This window comes from Brachyistius frenatus, unplaced genomic scaffold, assembly GCF_029030835.1.
Source record: "Brachyistius frenatus isolate BFR_SWC_R1_liver_20210118 unplaced genomic scaffold, ASM2903083v1 Contig_426, whole genome shotgun sequence".
Classification (NCBI taxonomy): domain Eukaryota; kingdom Metazoa; phylum Chordata; class Actinopteri; family Embiotocidae; genus Brachyistius; species Brachyistius frenatus.
In genome coordinates, this window is record NW_027211025.1 from 65,142 (window position 1) to 92,995 (window position 27,854).

At 42.9% G+C, this 27,854-nt stretch overlaps 1 protein-coding gene across 1 annotated transcript; it reads right to left on the reverse strand.

The window, feature by feature from the left end:
- Positions 1-159: 159 nt before the first annotated feature.
- Positions 160-27,854, reverse strand: sptbn4a (spectrin, beta, non-erythrocytic 4a). Its single transcript, XM_069725485.1, has 20 exons — positions 27,112-27,854; positions 26,753-26,907; positions 17,123-17,386; positions 15,656-15,889; positions 15,373-15,462; positions 15,003-15,281; positions 14,790-14,920; positions 14,439-14,643; positions 13,303-13,548; positions 13,030-13,164; positions 12,494-12,735; positions 11,224-11,362; positions 11,005-11,089; positions 10,454-10,665; positions 7,124-8,547; positions 6,897-6,957; positions 6,527-6,795; positions 5,265-5,435; positions 4,962-5,004; positions 160-1,957 (listed from the first exon to the last, which is right to left on the reverse strand). Exons 2-20 carry the CDS (start codon positions 26,873-26,875, stop codon positions 1,658-1,660), a joined length of 4,653 nt encoding a protein of 1,550 aa, XP_069581586.1. The 5' UTR covers positions 26,876-26,907; positions 27,112-27,854; the 3' UTR covers positions 160-1,657.

Consider the following 27,854-nt stretch of genomic DNA (forward strand, 5'->3'; position numbering starts at 1 on the left):
ACAACTAGATACCGGTGTACTTATATATACACTATGATCATTAATAGTGACTCCTAATTTGCATATTTGTCATTTAAATGTAATAAACATTAATATATCTGAGTGATGACTGTTTTTATTTGTGGATTAATACAAATATTTTAGTTTTACCCATTTCAGTTCAGGATATTGTTTTATTAGAGCACAGGATTTATTGGTATACATACAAAGATAGGTATATACAATTCATGACCTGAATCATGACAGTTTTACATTAACTTGCCTTTGATGGAGAGTTTCCAATCGGTTTGTAGTTGAAATGAAAGACAAAGGGTGCAGAGAGGTTCCACTCTCAGAGAACTGCTTCAGGCTTTTACAATTTAGGGCACCACAGATCTGGTGGCGAGTGAACATTTCACAGCTGAAGTGTATACATTCTGTGGAAAATGAGTTGCAGTAATACAGTAGAAACAGCAGATGAAGGGGCAGTCACTTCCCTGTCACTCACGCTCCCCTTCTCCTCGTGCTCACTGTGGAGGGAAGACGACCCCGCTCGGTCAAACTTCCCTCTGGATTTTGAGAAGGGGATCATGATCAATTTACTCCCTCCCCCCACCTCCTCCCATACATCCTCATGCCCCCCAATTCACATTAAATGATTGCAATTCCAAAACTGCCCAACTTGTGTCAAGAACATAAAAATAAAGGCAAGTTTAACAGGTGCACTAATCGACTATTTCATGCAATGTTCAGATTTTTGTCATGTATACAAAGGCATTGTGTCACATAGGCTTCGTGTTACTTTGAGCACACCTCGGGTTAATGGATTAGAATTTAATGAGAAGCTCTTTTCTTGACATGGATCACTGTGGACAAATCATAGTAGTAATATTCATAATAATAATAATAATAACTGAAAATAAACTGTAGAAATGTGTATTTGTTGACACCAATGAAGTCGGGTGATAACACCAGCATTCCATTATATTAACATGATTCAAAGCTAGCTGTGTGATGGGATTAAATGTCATCATGATTAGTATACAGATGTGTCAAGTGTCTAAGGTGCACAACTGCCTGGAGTAAGCTTACGTGGATGTGACAAATCATAGTTTACATTTGCTTCTTACATTATCTTGTTTCCTTTTTTCCCCGTTTCTCCCGCTAACAAAGAGAAAAAAATAAAAAAGTATATTGCTTCAAAAAACTTGGTTTTCTTTTTTTTAATATTGTGAAACATTTCATTCACCACTTCTCAGGTTTGTCTAGGTAGACAGAGCATTACATTATCAGTCAAAGATACATACAGAAAGATGCTGTGAATCCAAGAGATTAAACGATCAACGATGGGACGTGACAGTGACTAATTCCTGGGACTTTTTGTCAGAGTCTGTCGGTCTGTCTGTCTGTCTGTCTGTCTGTCTCGGCCAACCTCCTACCAGCAGGTGGCACAATGCAAGCACGGATGTATTGCCTGGGTGAAGGGGAGGGGCTGAGAGATTAGTCTGTCACAGTTACAAGAGTCAGTCCAGGGAGCGTTGGCTCAGTGTGTTCCAGCTCTGTGACTGAGGATCTGCAAACCTAACTGCACATGCTCTCCATCCATCCATCCATCCCTCCCTCCCACCCACTGCCTCCCATGCCTTTTGTCAATAGCGTTAAAACACAGAGGGGCTCCTCATTTGCTCTTTCCAGACGTGCTGGAGCCCCCCCCTCCGCCCTCATACTTGTCAGCAATTTCGGATGTGTCTAACTTCTCCGAGCCGTCGCCTTTCTCTGACCTCTCCTTCTCAGACCTCTCCTCCCCCTCCGCCAGCTCGGACCTCTCTGACCTGGCATCCGCGTCCCCCTCCGACTTCTCCTTCCTCTCCGAGTGGTCGGGGTCCATGGACGAGGTGCCGGGCTTGTCCAATATGGCGAGGGCCTCATGCTCAGCTAAACAGGTGGTGATGTTGGAAGTCCAAGCCTTCAGGTCCTCCTGCAGGGACCAGAATGACACCCGCACATTATATAAGGAGTCTGCTTCTGATGTAACAGCTTTCTCTTTTGCATGCTTTTCATATTGTGCTTTAGGATTTAACCATCACCATTACAGGCTGAAGCACAAAAGCAAAGAAACCAGTATACCAGTATAACAAGGTCAAATACTCTAATACATGTAAATTAAGTGCTTTTTACTCCTTTTGCTGTAATTTTACCCACAGAAGGTAAAGTATTATCACCTATAAGTGTACTTGAAGTCAAAACTACAAGTACTCATTCTGCAAAAAAAGACCCCTATAACTGATTTATGCTTATACATGAGATTAAATATTGATAACGGTGCATCAGTGTGTAAGCAGCGTTAGTCCAGTGGTTTCCCGCTCCAAAGGGTCACTAGATAAATCTGATGACTGATGTGACAGAAAAACTAAAAGTTCTTTTACATGTCTGTACATCTCTTTTTATTGGAGTTTTTTCTGATCTTTGACTCTTTTTTTGTTGTTGACATTTTAGGGCCCACAATTATTATTTTATTAAATCAAAACATCTGAGTTGAGAAGAGATATGTCTCTTTGATGAAATTGATGACGAGTTTCAATCACACTGATGTTTTAAAAGACGTCACCGGCCTACAGTGGTTTAATCTTTAACATCATAACATGATCTACTGATTATGTCAGTCAAATGAATGTAATGGTTCCGGTTAATTAATATTCACCTATTGAATGTAAGAAGAAGCACATATAGATATTCTCAAGTAAAATACAAATATCTCTAAGTACATTTCTTCGGTAAATCTACTTAGTTACTTTACACCCTGAGACGTCACTTGACCTTTCGTTCGTGTTTGAAGTATTTTAAAAACTCTCCCACTGACATGAGGCTGTGAAGTTTCTATGTGCTAAGTGTTTAGTCACTTGAACACCTAAACATAGTAAGGAATATAGGATCCATGTATGAAGTGAAATATTCCCCCCAGATTCTCCTGATATCTGAAGACATGTCCAGACAGACAGTATATGTTTCTTCTATCATGAGTTATTTTTGGAATCTAATTGAGGATTACAAAAAAAGGAAATTAAAAATAGACAAACTGATGTCATGCTTGATATTTATTTTCATAAGATAAAGATCTGAATGAATCCCCATGAAGGCATAAATCGTGAAAAACATCTCGCGCAAATATAAAATTCGATTTGTTTAAAATAAGATAATTTCCTAAAACAGATGGACACTAGTTTTTAACAAATCTCAATGAAACTGAAGGGTGTAGTGCATTTGTAAGGGACTAGTACCAAAATGGTGTCTACAGGATGGAGTCAAATAAATGGTCATGGTAATGAAGAAACATGCTACCTCACTGGTGTATTAATAGAGTCTGGACAACAATGGAGCTTGATGGTACAGAGGAATAAAATATGTTAAGTATCAATACTTTTTAGTAGGATACAACCCCGTTTCCCAAAAACTTGGGAGGCTGTGTAAAATGTAAAATCAAACAGAATGCAATGATTTGCAAATCATGTAAACCCATATTTAAATACAAATAGACCAAAAACAACATATCAAATGTTGAACCTGAGTCATTTTATTGTTTTATGAAAAATATATGCTCAGGCAGCAACACGTTTTAAAAAAGTTGGGACAGGGTCATGTTCACCACTGTGTTGCATCACTTCTTCTTTTATCAACACTGTAAACGTTTGGGAAGTGAGGAGACCAGTTGCTGGAGTTTTGAAAGTGAAATGTTGTCCCATTCTTGCCTGAAATATGATTTCAGCTTCTCAACAGTTTCAATGATTGACAGGTCTGGACTGCAGAAGGCCAGTTTATCAGCCGGACTCTTCTACTAGAGAACCATGCTGTTGGAATACGTGCAGAATGTGGTTTTAAGTTGGGACAGGGTTTTACAGGGTTTTACATTGTTTTAAGGAAATTAGCATGACCTTCCCTGAAAGAGACGTTGTCTAGATGGCAGCATATGTTGCTCCAAAACCTGAATATATCATTCAGCGTTAATGCTTCTTTCCCAGATGTGAAAACTACCCATGTCATGTACATTAATGTACCCTCATACCATCACGGATGCTGGCTTTTGAACTGTGCGCTGATAACAAGCTGGATGGTCCCTCTCCTTTTTAGCTGAGCGGACAAGGCATGAATGATTTCCAAAAGAATTTAAAATTGTGATTTGTCAGGCCACAGGGCAGTTTTCAACTTCAACTCAGTCCATCTCAGTCCAGAAAAGGCAGTTGCATTTCTGGATCATGTTTCTATCTGGTTTCTTCTTTGTGAAAGAAGCGATGCAGCGATGAACTGTGTTCACAGACAATGGTTTTCACAAGTGTTCCTGAGCCCATGCAGTGATTTCCACAACAGTGTGTGTTTGTTTTTAATGCAGCGCCGCCAAAAGGCCCAGGGATCACGATGCACAGAGATTTCGAGGAACATTTCTCTTAAATTGTTGCACTATTTACCCATTCAGTCTCTCCCAGTCAAGAGTTGAATCTTAACTGCTCAGAGACTATACCGCTCTGGAATGCTTTTCCAGTCCCAACTGTTTTGAAACAAGTTGCTGTCATCAAATTCAAAATGAGCATATCTTTTTCATAAAACAATAACATTTCTCAATTTTAAAATTTGACATGTTGTCTTTGGGGTGTTATAAATATGGGTTTACATTATTTGCAAATCATCACATTCTGTTTTTATTTACATTTCACACAGCATCCCAACTATTTTGGAAACAGCATATGTATTGATGGTTTTGGTATTTTTCATGGGATTTGTTGCTGTAAAGTATTGACTATAATCACACTCCAACTCTTAATACATGTACCTTATTGAATTGCTTAATCTGCATGACATGTGGAGCACGTAGGTTCTAAAAGAGGTTTTAATAGGTATTATAAAGCAGATTAACTATGTCCGACTGCCTGCTCCTCTTAAACATGGTGTAAAAAAAAAACCTGTAATATGCATGTATTAAATGTTCTTACCTCATCTTTTGCATGGAATATGAAGTTGTTTCCATCGTTTATTCTGTTGCAGAAAAAAAATCAAGAGCGATTGTCAGTTTTTGATGTACTCTAACTGTCTTCTAACCACCTCTCTAATGAATAATAATATTACACTTAATTAACATTCTGTGTTTTACATTTTCTCTCTTGAATCTGAAAAAATAGGCCGTAGATTATGACTATATTTCAGTAGTAGGCATATTTCAATTTAAAGATCACTCAGTAAATTCACAATGTAAAGTTATTATCATTTGAAATTTTCCATGATAAAATAGTTCTTACTTTAGAATGAAGACATTTTTCTTCTTCTTGTATCCCAGTGAAGGATCAAATGAGCAGTTACTGAGGTCAACGGGAGGCTCTCCATTGTACGTTGCAGTGTGGTTCCTTGCATCCTTATAGAAGGTCAGTATTCCCTCTTTCAGCACACAATATACTTGCACCCAGGACTTGCTGTAAAATCAGAATGACACATTACATAAATCTTAACCGAATGACATTTAATACATTTCTAGTGGTAACTTGGGCAAGTTGGATTTAGCTTCCTTTGCATAACGTTCAAATATGGACACAACACCCAACAACACAATCGTTACAAAGCTACTACAACAAAGGAGTGATTTAGAAATGTATTTAGTTCGATAGGATTAGTTTATAACACTGAGTCCCATTAGTTACTGTTGCTATGCCTGTCAAGCTTTCTGTTCCTCCATAGCACATGTAGTTTACAATGATAACAGTCTGTCTACCAATCCTAAGTAATTCTAGAAACTGGGACCTTTCTGACAGAGGGACACTGACAGAAGCTTAAACAACTAACGAGTTTGGTAGCTGCATTTACAGCTGTTGCTGGCAGATTAGCGTTAGCTGGCATTAGTTTCCAAAGTTTGCTCTCTCTGGCTGAGTTTTGATATTTCCAGCTCTAAAAAGGTTCTGAATAGAGAGGTACATAGGCTACTTGATGTCAAGCAAAAGCCTCATTTACTGACTGAAAAGTCAGCATCCATTAAAAAGAGTGGTGCGCTTCTTTTGTAGGATAGAAGGAGGGTATGGTAGGAAAACGTGCAATATTTGATTGGGGTCCTGCGTTCAGGTGCCTAACTTACCATACTTTGTAGTTCAATCAAACCTTTTGGGGTTTAAACTAGCTACCATTAGTTTGAAGTGCAGGACAGACAGTGGAGAGACACTGTGGACATGCTGGCTCCGAGTGGGGATTATTTTTTAACATAATATAACCCCACAAATCACTAAAGATTGTTCACGATGTGCTCCATGGCCTTGGTTGTAAATTAGTTCACTGGACATGCTAACATTTGTATCTTACCTTAGAGCTCATACATGAACTGTTTCATCCATTTTGCTCTTGTGTTCTTGGTTTTAGAAAAAAACGGACCGCATCTTTAAATGGGGAGTCTTGCTCTTATTAGAGCCCACGGCACCGCCTAGTTATGGTAGCTAAACTATGATTGGACAATTGTTGTTTTGGGGAGGAGTTTAGCAAATGATCCATCTTTTGTATGATTTGGCAGTGATGGCTGTACCTATTCGGGCTCCTCTGCTGAGCTTCGAGGTCAGAGCTGGTGGCCTTTTTGCGGTACAGGGAGCCTTCATTTTGGGCAGTGTGTGAAGGCGGCTGGGGTGTTGTTGGGGCACCGGTTGCTGGGGCTGAGCGAGAACGTCGAGTCTCCTCAGGTTCTTTTGGACGAGGCCTCCTTCGAGGTTTTGGACGGTCTCGGGCACGAGGACGTCCGTCAAAACGGGTCACAGGTGCCGAGAGGCTGCTAGAAGGTCGATAAGGCTCTCCTCGTGCCTGAGAAGGCCAATTAAAAAGAGGAGAATGTTACATCAAGACCTCATGAAAGATGAACTGACACAACACCACGGTGGTACACTGGATGGAAGTTGACTCACAGTTGCTGCCTCTCTCTCCTGGACCTGCTCTACAATCTCTGCCATGGTAGATCTCTTCTCCCTGCAGGGACAGCAGACACCAGTCACCCAAACAGCAAACCCTTTCATTATGCAACCTTCAAAATTATTAAGATCATGCAGGACAGTGATGACTAGGCAAACTGTAAGGCCACATTTTGTAAAGATCATTTAAATTTTACTGTCATGAGCCCCACTCATTCACATACCCTGAGCGTTTGTCAGAGCCCTCCTTAATGGAGCCCTCCAGGTCACTCGAGTCCTGTCTCTGCAGCCTCTGCTTGCCGCTCCCCTCCTGCTCACTAGATGACTGCCTCTCCAGGCGCCTCCGGTAGCGCTCCTGTCGAACAATCAGCGGCAGCTCGTTCAGCCTGGCCTGGATCTCCTGTTCGCTGGAAGTCTGTCTACCGAGCTTGTACTCCCTCTCTCGCCTCAGATGGTCCATTTGAGGGTCAGAGCGGCTGCCACGGGGATCCCTCTGGAGACGGCCGTGGAGGAGCTCCAGCCCTGATTCCGGCCCCACCATGTCAGCCATTGGGATGTCCCCGAACTGCTCCCGCTGCACTCTGCTGGCTTCCAGGAGGGGATTTACAGCCTTGTGGATGTGGTTTATCCTGGGCTGCATGAAGTCAGCCTTCAGGTGCTGCCATGCATACGCCATTTTAGGGTCCATGATGCCACCACTCTGCACCAGGTAACCAGAACTGCCCAGACTTCCACTGCTGTAATGATTTTGTGCCAAGAAGCCTGAGCTACCCAGTCCGCCCGGGCTCTGATAATTCTGCGCCAGGTATCCAGAGCTCCCCGTATTAGGCTGTTGTGCCAAATACCCAGAACTTCCAACATTCGTCTGTTGTGCCAAATACCCTGAACTCCCCATATTTGGCTGTTGTGCCAAATACCCAGAACTCCCCATATTAGGCTGTTGTGCCAAGTATCCTGAACTCCCCATATTCGGCTGTTGTGCCAAATACCCAGTACTCCCCAAATTAGCCTGTTGTGCCAAATATCCTGAACTCCCCAAATTAGGCTGCTGTCCCAAATATCCAGAACTGCCCATGTTTTGTTGAGGCATAAAGCCAGAGCTTCCCAAACCTCCGCTGCTTGGCTGCTGAGCTAGGTTACCTGAACTTCCCAACCTGCCACTGCTTAGATGGTTTTGCACACCACCCACACACCCAGTCGTCAGTCCAAAGTACCCAGAGCTCTCGGCACTGCCAGCAGTTTGATGGTTTATCCCAAGGTAAGTAGAGGTGTCTGCTCCACCACTGTGGGAGGTCAGCGCCGAGAAACCAGAGTCACTTCCGCCTCCGGCTGCCTGGTGGTTCATCCCAAGGTACGAGGTGCTTGCCAACTTCCCACTGCACTGCTGTTCCAATCCGTGGTAGCCCGATCCATTTATAACTGGGTTATAGCTGGCTAGCGTTGAAGACAATCTCTGGGTTGCAGGGGTGGCACCCAAATCCAAACTGCTCTGTAATGGTTTGGGTTCTATATGCGCCTGCATTGTCTGCCTCAAGAAAGAAGAGGTAGCACTGGTTGAGGGAACACTGGGAGTCAGACAAGATAATGGGAACATCCTTCGACTGGAGAGTGGGGTTGTCTTTTTCTCTTCCTCTTTTTTCTTCTCAGCCTAAAGAGAGAGTTAGCTAAATAACTAATAGCACTACATAAACCCAATTAAAACCAGATACCAAATGATGGTCTCAGGAAATGCAAACCCGTTTCCAGAAAAGTTCGAATGCTGTGTAAAATGTAAAAAACTGAATGCAATGATTTGCAAATCGCATAAACCAAGATTTTCATGAAAATATATACCAAAGACAACATATCAAATGTATAACAACTGATAAGTTTTATTTTCTTATGAAAAATATATGCTCATTTGGAATTTGATGGCAGCAACACGTTGCAACAAGTTGGGACAGGGTCCAAAAAACACTGGAAAAATTATGTAAAGGTAAAAAAACACCCGGTAGAACATCTCCCAACTAATTTGGTTACCTGGCAACAGATCAGTAACATGATTGGGTATAAAAGATAATTTCAGAGAGGCAGAGTCTCTCAGCAGTGAAGATGGGGAGAGGTTCACCACACTGTGAAACACTGTTTGGCAAACAGTGCAACAATTAACAATAATGTTTAACATAAAATTGCCAAGAATTACAGTACATAATATCATTAAAAGATTCAGAGAATCTGGAGAAATCTCTGAACACAAGGGACAAGGCTGGAAACCAATATTGGATGGTGGTGATCTTCGGGCCCTCAGGCAGCACTGCATTAAAAACACACTATTCTGGAGTGGAAATCACTGCATGGGCTCAGGAACACTTGTGAAAACCATCGTCTGTGAACACAGTTCATCGCTGCGTCCACAAATGCAGGTTAAAACTCTCCAAAGAAGAAACCTGATAGAAACATGATCCAGAAACACCTCTGGACCGAGATCATTTAAGATGGACTGAGGTGAAGTGGAAAACTGTCCTGAGGTCTGATGGATCAAGATTTGAAATTCTTTTGGGAAATCATAGACATTGCATCCTCCAGGTTAAAGAGGAGAGGGACCAGCCAGCTTGTTATCAGCTCAGTTCTAAAGCCAGCATCTGTGATGGTACAGGGATGCATCAGCGCACATGGCATCGGTAGCTTGAACATCTGGAAGGAAGCATTAATGCTGAATGATATATTCAGGTTTTGGAGCAACATATGCTGCCATCCAGACAACGTCTCTTTCAGGGAAGGTCTTGTTTATTTCAGCAAAACAACATCAAACCACATTCTACAGGTATTCCAACAGCATGGTTCTCCACTGATAAACTGGCCTCCTGCAGTCCAGACCTGTCACCCATTGAAAACATCTGGAGCATCAGGACATGAAAAATACAACAAAGGAGACCTTGAACTGTTGAGCAGCTGAAATTATATTTCAGGCAAAAATGGGACCACATTTCACTTTTAAAACTCCAGTCTCCTCAGTTCCCAAAAGTTTACAGAGGGTTGTTAAAAGGTAAGGTGATGCAGCACAGTGGTAAACATGCCTCTGATCCAACTTTTTAAAAACGTGTTGTTGCCATCAAATTAAAAATGAGCATATATTTTTCATTAAAAAAATACAATTTCTTAGTTTTAACATTTGATATGTTGTCTTTGGTCTATTTTTAATTAAACATAGGTTTACATGATTTACAAATCATTACATTCTGTTTTTATTTACATTTTTCACAGTGTCCCAACTTTTATGGAAACAGGGTTGTGGAGGTATAACAAATAATAAGGAATGATTTGTTCATTTCAACTGTATGTTTTACTACAATAATGTGGTATGGAAGACAGATGGGTGCAGTGAGTGAGGGTACACCGCATGCAGTACATGTCATGAAACAGATATAAGCCCGTAATGATGCAAATTCATGGCATAAGCCCATGCCTGCTAAGCAAAGAAAAAAACATACCAAGGTCAAGTTTTTTTTTACTGTAGCAGCATTAAATTGTGACTCCACCAAACTGATTAAACATTTATCTACAGTCAAGCTTACTGCGGAAAGCTGGCGGAGGGAGCTGAAGCGTTCTTTCCAGGTTACAGCCGCCTTGCGGAAGGCCTCGTGGCGAAGGATGAGCTGCTCAACCTCGTCAGTTTGGGCTTGGGCCTCTCCTCCTTCTTGCTGCTTGGAGGTGATCAGCGGCTCCTTGGCCTTCAGCCAGGCCTCCGCCCTCACCGTGTCCTGGGCAAACTGGAACTTTTCTTGCTCTGGAGGTAACAGCAGACCGACAGCACAGTTACCCTTTCACCACAGAACATGCTCTACGTATACTCCAGTAAAAATCTGTTGTTTGCGTGCATTATGTGAATTATGTGACATGTTTTATGTGTTAGCTTATATGTTCATCCCTGTTTAAGTCATGGTCGGAGGGAATGTGTAATGCTAGCTGCAACAGCAAGAGGAAGATTCATACATGATTCATGATACATTAACGGCACATAACAGGACGAAGTGGAAAAAGCGTTTATAGTCTGAGTCCATTTGACATTTAACGTAACGTTGTGTTAAGAGCTGCTCTGCTCTGAAACAGTCGTTGGGTTACTCACTGCGCTGCAACTTCTCCTGGTGTTTGTCCCATTTCTCAATAAGATCCTTCTGTTTGGTCAGAAGACTGTCCAGCTTCTCTTGTATCTGTGGTGACAGACAGGTTGCACGTCATGACCACAACAACATATTGCTGCATCGTTATGAAGTAATTGCATGATGTATTTTAATCTCTTGTTACAGATGTGACAGTGAGATTTTTGTTTGTTTGTTAGCAGGACCTCCTCGGATGCAGGGTTGCCTGCAGCTATCAGGATCTTGCCGAGATCTGCACACTGCTGTATGGTCTTGCTGCGGCCATCTACTTTAGCCTTCAGCTCCTGATGTTGTTTCATCATCCCCTCCAGAGCCGTCAGATCCCTGAGGAGGGATGGATCGGGTTATTCAGATCAGATAAAGCAACAAATACAATTAGGGAATCATTGTGTCTGCAGGGTGTAAAATATTACCACTTCTGTGTAAACTGTGTACAGTCCTAGTGCTAAAACATTTGGTCATGTCTACTAATGGTCTGGAACGTTAAGCCACATCAGTGACCTGCCTCTATAGATGTCAGTCAGCTGGCTGGTTGGTCAGTTTGGTCCGAACTCTTAGATGGATTTATGTTCTGCAGAGATGGAACCATATGATGTTGGTGACTTTTTTTGTTTTTAGTGAAATATCTCAACAAATATTGATCAGATTCCCATGAAACATGTTATACACAATATCCATGGTGTTCAGAGGCTGAATCCTGATTGGTGGACCCTGATTGGCTTTTATCGAGCTCCACCAGCAGAACCACATTACACCATCCTCACACAAATAGACGGTGTAAAACTCACCACCGGCCATTGATGTTTATACTGCATAAATATCAATGGCTGACAAATGTACCAACTTCATAATGACTCTCAATGATCAAAAACACATTTTAAACCTTAAACTTTGGCGAGCTGCTTTGTTTTGTTTACAATTACACTAGGAAATGTAATAAATGTCAATTACTATAAAATATCATAAACCATTACAATATTAGATAGATACTTTTTCTGTCAATTGAATAATCAACTAAACATTTCAACTATAAAATGAAAGAAATTATGGTTGCAGCCCTACACACTACACATACATCGTGCTGTATGTTCATATCGACATCTGGTAAAAGATTTCATACCACATGTGGAAGTGTTATAAACTGAAAGCTGCACAGTGGAACTGGTTTGGAAAAATAACAAATAATGGCTGTGATTACCGTGTGAAATTAATAGCCTGATTCTATGAATTGAATAATAGATGTTATATGAAATTAGGTCAAAGCGGCACAGCAGCCTAATTCCACACTACACATAATGACCTTCAGTCTACAAGGACTGCACGAGACCACAGAGACGTCCGGTTTCATTGAACACTGACACACAGAATGCAGTTTCTAAACCTGCACACACCTGCACAAGACATTTTACACATCTCCAAACAGTGGAATAAAAAAAAAAAAAAATGGTGTCTCACCTTGGATCATCCCATCCTATCTGGCCCATGATGCCTTCCATCCACATGAGGTTTTCACGCACCACCGAGAAGAACTGCACCTTGTCGGTTACTGAAGTCACCTGGACACGACTGGCCTCACAGGAGCTCAGCAGCTCCTTCCACGCCTCCATCACTTGCTGTTCTTTGACCATGATGGCCTCGGCCTTCTCACCGGCGTAGATGGTCCTCAGCTGGGCGGCATTCTCCTGCAGCTGCCTCACCTGCACCGAGACAGAGCGGGTTATTGGCTTCAACACGCTGCAATGAGTGTCAGTACAGTCAGTGTGAATGAATGGCTGTTTGTACAAAATTAACAGATTTATGCGGGACTCTGACACAAAAAAGAGGCCTTCGTTTAAACACCTTGTTATTCTAAGGGCCGTCTTATGTGTTGGGCCAATGATACAGTATTTCCTCTAAAATACGTTTGGTGAAATTTATGCAACTCATCCTGGTCCTCCTGAACAGAAAGTACAGTGTGTGACTGACTCAGAGAGAGAAGTCACGTCACTTGCCTGTGCAACGAGCAGTTGAAGGGCATGTTCAAAGGAATGCATGAGTCTCTGCAGGGTGGCTGGATTGGTGATGTTGGCTTGGCACGCCCTCACCTCTGGCAGCTGCTTCATCTTCCCTGCGATCTGAGCCAAGACCTACAACACAGGAAAGCGTTGTCATCACGAGGGCTTTAAAAATAGAAGCCGCGCATCACGGCCAGACTGTCTACCTGAAATGGTGATGAAAAGCGTGGTACACCTGAGCCACACGCTGATATTCTGCTGTGACTGTACCTCTTTGCAGTCGGTGAAGAACTTGTGCAGCTGGTGCGATGCCGCCAGCATCTGTCTCCGGGTCTCCATCAGCTCCAGGAGGTCGGCCCACGACTCGTTCAGCCCGTCTTTCCACTCTGCGATGGTGGCCGCGTCCGAGTGGCCGCAGTCGATCATCTCGTTCACCATCTTGTTCACCTGCTCCATGCGCTGCTGGCCGATGCTGTTGGTTTCTGAGGCAAACTTGGTGAACCTCTCCTGAAGCACCTGGAACACACATGAAGCATATAACCTTACAGAGGCTTATAATAAAGCACCGTAATCACTGCTTATTATTAACTATTTGTTGACACAGAGGGAGTTTTTCATCCTTCCTGGTGACCCAGAAATCACCTGAGGAGGAAGTTCCACTCCATTAAATGTGTCTCACAGGAAGTGAGGAGCGAGGAGTCTCAGGTGTGTCCTTCTGTTTAATGAATCTGTTCTGTGATTGGTCAGCTGATCTAACGGGACAGAAGGTGGAGCAGCCAGGCAGCTGAGGCGCTCATGATATTCATAGTCTTGAATAAACATAGTAGGGTAGATGTGGAAAATTACAGGTGGAAACAGGAAGCACCAATAACACGATTCTTCGTGAGACGTGTTTGAGAGCTGATACGAGGGAAGGTTGGAATTTGATTATGAAAACACGACGGGCATTTTTACAGCCTAAAGGATTAACTGATCAAATAAAATAATCAGCAGATTAATCGATAAGGAAAACAATTATTAATTTACTCAAAATATAAAAATTCTAAACATAAAAACATACTTCACTATTTTGTACAAAAAAATGAGGGAGCCGAAAGGAGAGGAGGAGATGCGAGTGAGGGAGGACAGGAACCACACCAGCTGAATGGAGAGCACCCACACGTGTCTAAATTAAACTCTGTAGTCACGTTTCAGTGTATGTACAGAAGATATGTATATTTGTCTATCTAGTTTTCAGAATGAATAATCTTTGCAGTCTCATGTCAAAATTATTGTAATTATCAAAATGCAACTGTATTTTACATTTCTGCTGTGATTTGGATCATGGGTCCTGATGTTAGCTCACACGTGATTAAGACTGGAAAAGTTGATCATTTCCAGCGGTTCCAGTAGAGCCGCCTACTGACCGTGACGTCCTCGAGGTCGTGGCCCAGCTCGGTGGAACTGGCCACTGCCTCGCGCTCGGTGATCCACTTCTCCAGCTCCTCCACCTCCTTGTTGAGCTGATAGAGCCAGTACTGCTGCTCCAGCTTGGTCTTCCTGTGCTCCACCATGTCCTTCAGGGACACGTACAGCCGATCTATGTGGGACTGTTGCTTCGTGATCTGCTCACTGTTGGAAACCGAGAGATAAAACTGAGTGACAGAGCTGCAGACAAAACAGTTATTGTTAATGCTGCCCCAAAATAATCCTGTACAGTAGTTACAGTGTGCAAACATAAGAGTTTACTCCTCTTGAGGACTTGTGTAGTGCCTCACCTGTCTGGGTGTCCCAGTTCCAGTAGACGCTGGCACTGCTGGGACAGCATGCCGACTGTCTCTGCATATGTTTCCACCGTTTGCTCCAGAGCCAGGTGGGTCTTCAGTAGCTGCAAGGTGCTCACCTCATCCTGAAACACACCAGGACAATGTGAGGATCCAGATTTCACATGTTGACCGCGATGACCTGTGTGATGTCAGAGGTGTACATACGGTGCCTTTTTCCTCATTAACCAGGTGGAGCTTCTGCCCCGACAGCCAGGACTCCACCTTGGCAGCTTCGCTGTAGTACTGATGAGACTGTAGCGCGGCATCCAACATCACAGACCTCCTCTCCGCCTCCAGCTGCAAGACTTCCCACAGCTGGCGCACATGCCCCGCCCCCTCACGCACAAACTCCACCTCCGGGGTTCTGAGGGATGCGATGATTCCCGCCCGGTCCAGAACCTCCTCAACACGAGCCCGCCGCCCCGTCAGCTCCCTCTGGAGGGTCTACAGGACCAATCAGAGGTGGAGTACCAGGATGAGCAAGGTGAGTTCTCATGTTAGCCGACCACTGCTGAGCATCATCCTTCACACTCACCTGGTTCTTCTTTACATGCTGCTGTACGCTCTGCAGGTTATTCCCGTAATCCTTACAGGAGGCCAGGGGAAGCCTCTCCTGAATCCACAGCTGCCGGACAAACAGTCGGGTCAATACATGATCTACGTGCTGGATCAAACACTGAAGCCGTGGCTTAATTGCATTAATTCCTCTAAATTCAAATTTTTAAAATATATCGTGTATTATAAAATACCAGTGAGGGGGATTTAAAAACTGGGAATATGTTTGGGAAACACTTGAGATGAAAGAATGGGGGGCTCACTATCTCATCCTCCAGGTCCTGGGCGACTTGGTGCATCTCTTTGGACGCCAGCAGGATGCGGCGTCTTTCCTTCAGGGGCTCAATGAGGCGAACGATCCGGGTCTCCACCACGCCTGACTGTTCACCGGCTTCCCTGTCAGCTGCCGTCAGCCCTCGCTGGGGCAGGCAGAGACCCTGCAAGCTGCCCAGCTCTCCCACATCCTTGTAAAAGTCCCCCATCTGAGACTCCATGGCCTGCAGCGGAGGGGAGGGGAGGCGAAGGTCATGTTACAGCCACATGAAGGATGGACAAACACAGAACATCAGCTGTTTTCCTATCTGAACATTTCAGGGTTATGTAACGGGCTGCCTCACTTCATGAAAAAAAGCATATGGTGCATTTTTTAATGCCACTGAACCTTGTGTATAAGAACATGGCACTACAGAGGCTGATGTGGACACACGTCACAGCTGGGGGAAATTATGTAAACGACAATGAGCTGAACTATACTGTCTGTCAGAAGCATTCGCTATATCACGTCAGATCAGAGCATTCTGGTGATACAAACCTTTGTCATGAACAAAGGTGCTGTGGAAGGAGAAATGATCCTGTTGGTTGAATTTAATATCAAAGGGTGGAGTCTTTTTTATTGTAGTTCTGCCCTTAAAGAGGAAATCTGTAAGATGTTTAATATAAAACATTTAAAAATGGCAGATATGTGTAGAAGCAGCAGTGCTGATGTTTGTGAGATATCTAAGTATCGTGTTGCAGAGATATCTACTGAAGTCAGTCTGGTAACCAGCTGGGCAGGCCTGTCTTGTAATACCACTTTATACCACGAGATGGTACAGTGAGCGGTTTGGAGCAGGAAGTGACCATATTTGGATGAGTTGGGGGAGGAGCCAGCGGTGGATCTGACCGATCTGATTGGAAACCTGACGATACTACGTCCCGCCCACCGATAGCTGTAACCTGACTGCGCCGCAGGCCTGTCAATCAAACAGACACGCCCCCAAAAACAGGTGTTCTTGAATCTTCTTTTCTAATGAATGAGGGATTATTTTCAGATGGACCTCCAGAAAACTAAGAAGAAGGAGTGACTTTAGCTAACAACACCGAGATAACCAATGGACACATTTTATTCACTTTGGATTTGATGAGAGAAGTTGAATGGGAGTCTATGGAGCCGGAGGCTTTTTGGAGACGACCTCTAGTGGCACTCGCTGGTATTGCAGCTGAAGACACTTCTGGATCAGAACCATTTTACAGACCTGAAGCTACGAACTCTTTTATATTCAGTCTGAGGGTGAAACAGAAGCAGAAGAAGACTTAACATCCTCGCTGGAGAGTAAAGAAGGTTTGATGGTGAGGGAGTAAACAGCTGCTAATGCGAACAGAGGATATGAAGCTTTCGTATGTAAAAGCATCATTTGGACCTTTACGGTACCACCAGCCTCTCAGTGACCCCGGAGAGCTCTGAGACTTGCCTGAAACTTCTGGAGCTGCTCATTGAAGGTGGGCAGATGGTGTGCCTGCTCCAGCTGGGGGGGCTGACGCTCCAGGTGGGAGAGCTGGCTGTCCAGGTCCGAGTAGCTCTTCATGGCCGGCTCGGGCTTGTTGTTCTCAAAGAGCTGCCGGGCCTTGGCTTTGGTCGTGGTCTCCAGGTCGGACCAGCACTCCCGGATCTCCTCCAGCTTCTGCTGCACGACCGGACGCAGCTCCGGCTTCTCCTGGATCAGCTCCTGACCCTCCTGGAGACAGAAGAGGAAAGCTTTAGGGACCAGTTGTTGAAGACTACATAACACAGATGTCAAAAGACAAATTCATGGCATCAATTTGTAGTTAAGTCTCCACGTGTTTCTGCAAGTGTTGAACCCACCCTATTAAAACACTACATTATATGTGGAATGTCATTTCTTGGCTGAGTGGTTTCTTTGCGTCTCACTCGTTCACTCCTTTAATGTCAGGTTCTGCTTGAAGGGAAACTTCTTATCGGCTGAAACGACTGTAGCCTCACTTGGTATCAGAAATCTGTGAACTGCACAACTACTGCACTCAACTGTCCTCCATTTTAGATTCAAGCATAAAGAAAATGTACCTCGAAATTCACAGTCACACTAAATCAAGTTTCTTTTCCGTCGTCAGGATTTTTAGATCATCGATAATCTTTTATCAATTGTCTTTAAAGGGGAGGTGATGTTCAAATAAAACCCATGTTTTCAACCTATGCACATGTACCTGCTGTAGACACATGAAGCCTGTTGGACCATAAACCTGTGGAACTGCTTTTATTACAGTGTATGTGTCCCAGGATTTCAGGAAGGAACAGGGAGAAAAACATAGTGCTCGGAAGTGAGTGGCTAAATTCGTTTTTTTGTCCCCAAAATAGCTCGGCACAGCCGCCCTGCGTGCCAGGGCTGGAGCCCCCCGCCTGCAGAGAGGCAGGTGGATGGAGCAAAGTTTGGCCTCGGGCTGACCTAAAAATCATACATGGGGAGTTCTAATAAACCCCTGCTCTGTCCTTCGCCTGTGCTCCTCTGCTCCTCTTCCCTCCCTTTAGATCTCGGGCTTTGTTCATGACATGATCTGGATGAGGAGATGCGCTGAGATCAAAGCTTGTGGCGTTTTCCTTTGTGTGAAGGAAGCTCTCCCCTGGAACAAATTATTACCAGTCTCCTCCCAAATCCAGACTTCAGGGGAGTGGGAGGTCTTTTCCATCTAAGATTTAGAAATGTTCTGCATCTGCAGCAGACCTCCATGATTTAAAGCCCCCGAACATGTTTAAAAAAAAAAAGGAAAAAAAAGCCTTTCTGCTGTACAGTATTCATTATTTACTCATATTATAATAAGAAGCATGTGTACGACGGCTCTTATCTACAAAATCCTGCTTCTCTCCTTTTTCCCTTCCACAGAGTTGGACCTATATCCTATGGCTTTCATAATGCAGTGCTGCATTCCTTCTGTTGGCACAGGCTCTCTGCTTAACTGCTGCTAGCGCTCACTCTCTCGCATCCCTCTCCCTCCCTCCCTCCCTCCCTCCCTCCTGTCTTCCCTCAGCCTCGCTCGCCCTCTCATAATGCAGAGCCAGCAGAAAGCAGGTCTCTCTCTCTCTCTCTCTCTCTCTCTCTCTCTCTCTTGGCTTTACTGACATACAGAGTGAGGCAGAGGGAGCAGAAATCAGAGAGGGGGTGGAGAGAAGAGAGGATAGAGGCAGACGAAAGGAGGAAGGGAAGAATCAAAGGTTTGTGGAGCAGGGATGAGGCTGCGGGTGAGCTACAGCCGCGGCACAGTCGGATCCAAAGGGCATCTGTGAAGTGAATTTTCGAGGCAGTCACGGCTGACATCGTGCGATATTCTAATGGCTACCGCAAATAAATCATCTTCGAGCATCACGGCAGCATTGCGTTGCCAAATTCTGCAGACTTTCTCGTAATGCTGATGCAGCAGAATCAAATAGTGGGCGGGATCAAAGATCTCGTTTTAAACTTCTAGCACAAAAAACAATGATGAATCCTCAAAAAACAACCTGCTACAATGCAACAAACACAGCCGGGCCAAACTCTATAATACCTCAACATTGCACTTATGAGATTTTCATAATAATATTCTTTGAATTACAATATGAATAAATGGATGGTATGATATAACATGTTCTGTCTAAAAGTCCTATTTCCATCCAGACAGAGATGTATCAGTACCTTGTATCAGCAGTTGTGTAAAATGCTGCTATCAGTTGTATTTCTCTAACTAGCAGCAGAATACATATGTCCTTATTCTACATTACAAGATCATGAAAACTGTTGCCATAAAAATATTATTTTATTATTATGTGGAGAAAAATGTCAAACAAAGTGCAATAGACAAAAATCCCCAACTATAATTCAAAATGATGGTAAATCAGGACAATGAATGCAACACAAATAAAAAAGCAAACAAGCACACTAAACTCTAAATTAGGTAAATAAATAGGAACGTGATGGTTGACATATGATGGCTGATGCATGTTTATGTGTTTTCATAAAGAAATGAACACTGTGTGTACTGCAGGTGAATGCAACAGGGGGTGGGTCGATGAGTTTATATTGTTTTAAAGATGCTTTACATAATTTTACTGCTTTAACACTTTTTTACAAACCATTAAAAGTCACTTTAGAGTGTTTAAAATGTGTGATGGAACCAAACTGTTTTAAATAAACAGCACAAAACATAATTTGTGATGCTACAACACCTTTTTTTTAGACCGGTCATATACAGCAATACTTATTGCAATAATGAAGGCATTTAATTAGTGTAACACTGGAGTGTGTAAAAGCTCTGAGAAGTCACACCAGCTGCAGTTATAGTAAATACAATGCAAACTGTAGTATTTGCACAATACTGTGGTAGCATGAAGCATGACATGACACATTTTGTAACAAATAAAGATAACATATATTTCACAGGTATATTATAATAAGTGGTAATTATATTGATGTATATGTGCAAACGTGTGGCCTCATTACAAACAAGCTCAGTTAAATTTGACCACATTTAAAACGTGTTCACTGTTGCAGCTGAATGAGCCTTTTGTCTGTTATGTCCACATTTGCAACATCATGACAAGACCTACTGAGATAACTAATACAAAGTAGTTAAAAAAACAACAACTAGGATATTGAGATAAATTTAATTTTTAAAGTGAGACCTGACCAGGAATGCATCATTTATACAACTATTAATATCATTAGACAGCTGCCACGATCTGCAGGAAGAGCACTATAGCCACCTGACATGTGACAGAAGTATGCAAATATGGAGTTTAAATGAAATAAAGACAAGATACAGTTACGATGCAGAAACAGGCACAACTCACAAAATAATCAGAAATACTGTTTCATTACAGGACAGCCCAGCGTGCCACCCGGTGGCCACGTGGACCCTGAAGAGCTGCTTTAAAAGGTAAAGCATGTGAGTGCTTCATAATGTCAAGATACCAATGCAGTCAAAACCGAATCCTCTGGTAGGTGTGTCCTAATTAAAGACAGCGATAACCTGATGTCAGTGCTGGAGAGTAAACACTACAGAGTAAAGTCACTGGTATGTACAGGTCCACTTTGCGTCTCTTTGCATTACAGCTCTCCATACGATGCAGCGTGCTCAGTCGGCTCTATTCGATTATTACATCCCCCTGAACAGCATGTACAGTTTTGGTACCAGCAGATTTAACAGCATGTTACACCTGTGCTCCCCTCGGACAGGTGGGGCGTGTTGTTATATTGCAGATTTCGATTAACAGCCGGTTACATATCAGCGCTACTTCACGTGTCGGTGGCAAATAAATCACAGAGTAAAATAATATAACATTTTGAATACAAACTGGATAATGTGTTTTGGTTAAAACAACCCAACTACTGTGAAATGATTATTCTTAGTTCATGTATTTACCCTTGAAGACCTTGATGTTCATTCTGAATGGCACAAAATTAAAATAGCAGAAATTATATTTCAAAATAAAATTGAAAACATGCAGGTGAAGTTATTTGCTGATTCTAACTGTGACTAGTTGTCTGTCTGTCTGTGTTGGCCCTGAAATGGACCGGCCACCTGGATCGAAAACTAAAAATGAAAACCTTTTTTTTTTACCTGGTCTGTGAGATATAATTCTTGTTGTTCAATATGACGTTAAACACGATTCTCATAAAGAAGAAATGAAAGTAATTTGGAAACTGCAAACAGTGAAACTAATTCAAAGCTATGACAATGTCGAGCAATGTCTCAAATTAAATGAGGACCAGTGTCTTTTTAAAAAAAATCATTAACAAATGAAACACATGAAAGACCAAAAGCATTAACTTGATCCCAAGCAGTCAAAGCAGGGTATACAGCAGCCCCTTCCTCTGTGCTGCTGCAGTTAGTTTGCTTGGAGCTCTATTGTGGAAAAGCGCCAAACAACAAGATCTTTAAGATTTTAAAACAGGGGCAGGATGCAGGATTTAGTTTGAGCTCCATTTTTGTCCAAAGTTATTGTGTAAAAAAAACAAAAAACCTGCTAAAGACGCTAACTAGAGCACCAACTATTGCTGTAAATTCAGTATGTTCTTACAAATGCACAAAAAGTTTCCACTTGTTTGAGTAAACATCGACCAGCTATTTTAGATAATGAATTGCATTTCCATTTTAAAGATGGGTTGAAAGCAGAGTGCCTCATACAGAAAACATAGTCAATTTTTACAGCAGACATTTGGACCTGTAATACTAGTCACCACCACAGGTGTTATTAACAACATTAACAGTAGCCTTGAGTCAGAGTAAACCACCACAGAGAGCCAACATGAGCTGTCCAAGAGCCCTGGAACTAAAGCACCATCATTTATTGGGTCCTGTACAGCTGAGCAGAAGTCCTGATGGGAGACGGACTGATGCATCTCCAAGAGCATCTACTGGAGTAGTCGGTCATGGAATCTTTTTTTTAAATTTGGCTGCAGTTAAATATGAAGAAGTCCATAACATTTTGGATATTTAATGCATGTAAATATGAAATACTAGATATACTACATGCATGTACATGTCAGGTCCCTGCAGAAAGGTGCTGGGTACCATGAGGCTCTTTTAAAGTCTGTCGCTGATCTACCAGTCACACGCTCCTTCGCTCCGTCGGTGTGTTTGCGAGCCGCTGACCCCTGAGCCCACGGGGAGGCTTGGCACAAGGTCAGCCGAGAGTCCTCTCGCTGTAACAGAGAAGCACCCACAGATCGTCCACACACACACCAGCCGGCCCGGGGCTGAGCGGCTGGCTTCATGTGCTGAGTAAGTACTGCGAGAGAACAGAGGTAAGGGGCCGTGGTGGGAACCCTTCCAAAAGGACGCAGAGTTCTCCGATCGCGGCAGGACGCAGCGTTACCTCTTCTCTGTCTCTCAGGTAACGCCAGAGACGGCGATGGGCTTGATTAAGTGATGTTAGTGGGAGGACGGAGACATGATGGCCTCTTTAACTGTCTGTACGAGACGACGTACACACTGGAAATCACGCCAGTCAGCACACAAGACACAATCTTTATGGAGCAGCCATCTTGTGCACTCAGTGTCAATCTGCTCAGTTTATTTGGCATGAAAGGTTATAGAAATGCGCTGATGATTCAGAAGTAGAGCAGTATCCTGTTTCCTTCTGTTTTCATTTGGAGCTGAGATGTCAGTCGAGGTAGAGGGCTCTCAGAGCAGTCACATGACAGCCACAACATTAAACACACTGATTTCATTCTGGAAACCTCTAATATTAAAGTTGACTGTTGTTGCTGTTCACCAGCCGAGCGGTAGAAGAATGATCTCACTGCAGTGTCGTTGGTTTAATTCTGGTCCACGACTTTTGTTGTATGTTGCAGCCGTCCCACTTAGCGTACTTCCTGTCTGTATCTCTACTGTAAACTAGGTCATAAAGGCAAAACAACAATAAAGAAAAGGCCGAGTTACAGTGCATGGCAGGTCCCAGGACATGTAGCTCACTATCAAACATCCTGGACAGGTTAGAACATGTTCATGTCTTTATAAAAATACATTTTCAGGTTACTGTAGAAGCTTCATTGTAGCTGCAGAATGAAACTGACGTAACAATGGAAATGATTGTTAAATTAATTTCCTAAAGAGATGTTCAAGAAGGTGAAAAGATTTTAGTCGTGTACAGTTTACTGTACTGTATATATTTCAGAGAACTATAGTCATGAAAGCAGACAGATAATTAGATGTTAATAATACTCCTTCAAAGTTTGCTCTTTACTTTACTTTAAAAGCAAAGAATTGTTTTCTGTTATTATCGCTGCTCTCCCATTTATAATTCCTCGAATGTGTTTTTGGAGTAAGTTGTGTTTTGGATTGGAAAACTAAGAAACCAAATCAACTACAACTGCCCACCTGAAACATCTATAAATGAAAATAATACAGACATTTTTACAAAACAGAAAGACATTCAGGTTCACATAAAAATTTCCCTCTGAGGGATTAATAAGGTATCTATCTATCTATCTATCTATCTATCTATCTATCTATCTATCTATCTATCTATCTATCTATCTATCTATCTATCTATCTATCTATCTATCTATCTCTATCTATCTATCTATCTATCTATCTATCTATCTATCTATCTATCTATCTATCTATCTATCTATCTATCTATCTATCTATCTATCTATCTATCTATCTATCTATCTATCTATCTATCTATCTATCTATCTATCTATCTATCTATCTATCTATCTATCTATCTATCTATCTATCTATCTATCTATCTATCTATCTATCTATCTATCTATCTATCTATCTATCTATCTATCTATCTATCTATCTATCTATCTATCTATCTATTGTATAAGCTGTGAGTCTTTGAATTTCAAAATCTGCAATAACAAAATGTTTATGAGGAAAAGTATTTCAGTTATAAATCAATTATCAAAATAGTTCGATCTGGTACCTCATGTTAGAGAATCATTTCAGCACCACAGGTATCAAAATGGAAAATGGAAGTGAACATATGCAGTTCAGTAACATACAACACTGGATATTTGGTGGGAGATTTTAGTTTATCTACATCTATGGCAAGGCATCGTCAAAAAATATTCGGTCACAATACTGGTACCCATATCTGGACTTGATAGGGTTCCTGAACGACAACTTATTTCCATCTTGTTTCTGGAACTACAGCTTACAAACGAACAGAAACATCTCACATGCAAGTTTTTGGTAGATAATCCAATTTACTGGTGTTCCCTAAATGCCTCACATGTGGGCTCTCCACTAGGAAGCCAGCTGCACACAGAGAGGCCTCCAGTCTGCAGTCACTGCAGCACACGCAACTCACACAAGTCTGTGGCCACAGATTAATGTGAAAAGAGTGAAATAAGTGGCTCCAATGTAAGATTTACCTTTTTGTTTATGTGGGCTACGTATGCTAAACGCTGTCACTCACTGTTATGCATTTTATTCGTCTGGAATAAGTTAGGTATTGAAATTTAGTGCGCAAATGAAAAGGCATTTTTCTAAACTAGATCATATTGAAGCAATTCAGTCAGGGCCATAAAAGTATCAAAGTTCAGTACCGGTGTCTTTTAACCTGATCTAATTCATCTAAAATAATAAAACACCATAAGGCGTACTATGATCCTTCATGTTTTAGACAACATTTAATTGTTTTCAGTGCTATTTGAGTTAAGTCACTACATGTGATTATTAACTGTCTTTTAACTGGAAAAAAAGATCTCAGGTGTTGATGAAATGAGAAAAATGAATTATTATACTGTGCTGTTGCTCAATGGGCAATATTAAAAGAAGCATAATATCCCTCACTTTGAGACCACAGGATTCAACACTGGTGAGAAAACTAATGAATATGGCTGCTTGGATTCAGTGACAGACCTTGCATGGGAGCTAAAATAAGGTCTGCAAATAAAGAAAATATAAATAAAGTGTCATTTACTAGAAGCACAAACCTTCTGTATCTGCACACACAGACCGGTTAAAAACATGAAACCGACCAGAAGTCATGTTAGCTCGTTAGCATCGCGGCTCAGTGGGAGGGGCCAAACTATAACCTGATAAACCATAAAACACATTTCACACAACCAACATGGCTGATGAGGGTTTCCTCGTGGCAGGGCTTGCCTTCAAGGGCTATGGTTATAAGTAGTTACACTGCCATCTCATGAATATTTAATAATACAGTATATTCTACGAAAATAGTATGTACAAATCTATAGAGTCCAATGAAATTCTTAATGTATTCAATACAAAAATAACGATTAATACACAAGAAAATGTAAAAAAAAAATCTCATGATATTATCAGAGATGTAAATACAAGGTCAAAGTGTGATAAACTCAGCAACAATTTGAGAAGGTTTGTCTCTGAGCAGTGAACATAGTCACACCTTTTGAAGCAGGTATAATAGGAGAAGTGATGGGAGCCTCAATGAATGATGATGCACGGTGAGACGTTTGCCTGATGCAGCCTTCGGCCCCTGACATGCACAAAAAGGACAGAAGTAATCTCCTCATTAACCGGCCTTCATTTTCCAATGAGAAAATAATGATTCAAATATTTATCAAAATATTGGTGAATTCTGAGAGTGCAGCTGAGACGATGGTTTCTGTCTGACATTTTCTGAACATTCATGTTCGGGGTGCTGAAAGCAAAAGATCACTTCTTGGTTCAACCAGATTCTCTTTTATTTAATCTAAATCTATTCCTCTGCATCATTATACACCTACAGTGCACATGTAAAGTCAGCAATTCTGTTTAAAATACGTTTGAAGCTTACGTGTCCACTGATGATCCACTGAGCTGAACAGAACAGATAAACTGCACGTTTCCACCACATAAGCAGAAACGATGGTTTATGCAAACTCTGTATTCTCCACCTGTGTTTGTCGTCAGCAGATTGACGTGTCACATGACCCCAAATAACAGCAGCAATGCAAATGTGCTAATAGCAGAAATGGAGTCCGATGGACCGATTCACATGTCGGGAGCCCACCTGCAGCTTCAGTGAGGCAGAGGGCATGGAGAACATTCTGTGTGGAGGAGATGCTGCTCTGTCAGGGCAGCAAAGCATGATGGGAATGCAGGGCAAAGAAAAAAAAAGCAAACCTGAGACTGTTTTCATGATTAACTGTCCTTATATCAGCTGTATTATGTGTAAATACAAGGAAATGAAAGCGTGCACGTTCCCTCTGTGTGTGTGGCCTTCACTGCTGCGAGGGCTTCCATGTCCTCTGTAAGACTCACTGTCACCTCCTTCACTGAGAAATCAGATTCAGACCGGCCGAACCTCAGTGCAGAAAGACCAAAGAACAACAGGGATCGGAGCACCTGTGAACCTGAACACATCACAGCCTCGACAGCAACATAACCTTGAGGATGTAATTCAGGATGTCCCCGAGCCAACGGATGAAACCAACGCTGAGTGATGACATCTTACCCACTTTAACCTCTTCCATCTTACTGCCACCACACCCACCATCACCACTGTGTCTCAGTCATGTGTTCTCTTCGCCATGCCCCCCCCCCCACCCCCTCCACCTCATACCTGCTCTGCCTATCTGACCTCCCCATACAACCCTCCCCATCCTCCCCTGGTCGCCTCCACTCACCTGTTCTATCTTGGCCAGCCATTCCTTGTTGCGGGCCAGCTCTGCCATGAAGGCCTGGTGCTTCAGCCACTTCCTGTGTAGCTTTTGAGCCTCATCCCGCGCCGTGTCTCGAGCCATAAGCATCTTCTCTTCCACCCGCTGTCCCAATCACTCAGCTAAGGGAGACAAAAATAGCCACCATCAGGAGCCCAACGCTCGAGCCAACCCTTCTTCCCCCCTTTCCCACAGGACGTCCTGCCTGCCTCCTCTACGCAAGAGCCACCCGCTCTGCTCTGCAGGGCCCTAGGTACCTGTCACCACCCACCCCAACCCCCACCAGACACCCTTTTCTGGGGAGAAAAAAAAATCAAGATAAGCACCTCAGCAGCAGTGGTAGCAATGGAAGCACTCAAGCCCTTCCTTTGGTCGCCCCTAGGTCCTCATGCCCTACAACTTCATGGGTCTTGCGGTCCTGATGCTGCAGTGCCTGCTAGCCAGTCTCAGAGAAGGCAAAAACAACCAGCGAAAAAGAGAAAATGCGCCAATGACAACACTGGTAAAGAATGACACACACACATCCAAGATTCCTTGCAGGTTGTGGGTCGTCTTCCAGCCCCGAATGTCGGTTACAATCCAGCCCTCAGTGAAGATGTAGATGTAGCATAGCCACAGCAGAATCCTTCAGCCGGGGCAAAACCTGACCATCCGTCACTCGCCAGTCCCGGTCAATCTGTAGTCCTGTCTAATGATGCTGTAGACAGGAGGAGGAGGAAGAGTTGGAGTGGGAGGAGCAGGGTGAATGGGATGCAGAGGCAGTGCAGAGGAGGCAGGATAACATAAGCTATCCGCTCTAGAAATGCATCGTTCCCACCGCTGCAAAGATGCACACGCAGCCTGCTGTGAGATAGTACACTATTTGATCTCCTCAGCTCCCCTTCATCGAGTCCCTGAACAGCTCAGCCGCGGTTGGTGCATGCTGCTGCAGTCCTTGCCTCTCAGCTACGCTCCCGTGTGAGTGAGTGCGTGTGAGTGCGTGTGTGTGAGTGTGTGTGTGTGTGTGTGTGTGAGTGTGTGAGTGTGTGTGCAATCACAATCAGCACTGCAGTGCCGGAGAAGAGAGAGA

Coding starts and splice junctions, on each gene's coding strand:
- sptbn4a (XM_069725485.1), bottom strand. CDS start 26,875: ATGCTTATGGCTCGAGACACGGCGCGGGATGAGGCTCAAAAGCTACAC. Junction 10,666..11,004: donor CCAGGAGAAGTTGCAGCGCA/GTGAGTAACCCA, acceptor TGTTACCTCCAG/AGCAAGAAAAGTTCCAGTTT. Junction 6,796..6,896: donor AGGAGAGAGAGGCAGCAACT/GTGAGTCAACTT, acceptor TGGCCTTCTCAG/GCACGAGGAGAGCCTTATCG.